The 252-nt window shown below is 64.3% G+C and overlaps 1 protein-coding gene across 1 annotated transcript in view; it reads left to right on the forward strand.

The window, feature by feature from the left end:
• ABCD1 (ATP binding cassette subfamily D member 1) overlaps positions 1 to 252 on the forward strand; it is an 18,791-nt gene that overhangs the window by 15,610 nt on the left and 2,929 nt on the right. Inside the window, exon 8 of the mRNA XM_077769603.1 lies at positions 77 to 222. Coding sequence (XP_077625729.1) covers positions 77 to 222 — 146 coding nt within the window. The remainder of the gene's footprint in view (positions 1 to 76; positions 223 to 252) is intronic.

Here is a 252-nt window from a genome sequence, read left to right on the forward strand (position 1 = left end):
GGGCCGTGGGTGGGCGGGGGTGGGGGGAGGGGACAGGGCCAACCCTGCCCTGAGTGGACACGCAGCTTCCCCACAGGCCCTACATGTCCGTGGGCTCCTTGCGGGATCAGGTGATCTACCCAGACTCCGTGGAGGATATGCGAAGGAAAGGCTATTCAGAGCAGCACCTGGAAGCCATTCTGGACATCGTGCACTTGAACCACATCCTGCAGCGGGAAGGAGGTGAGGGGGGAGGTGGCCTGTCCCACGGCT

The sequence above is a fragment of the Crocuta crocuta genome, unplaced genomic scaffold (genome assembly GCF_008692635.1).
Source record: "Crocuta crocuta isolate KB4526 unplaced genomic scaffold, BGI_CrCroc_1.0 scaffold978, whole genome shotgun sequence".
Lineage (NCBI taxonomy): Eukaryota > Metazoa > Chordata > Mammalia > Carnivora > Hyaenidae > Crocuta > Crocuta crocuta.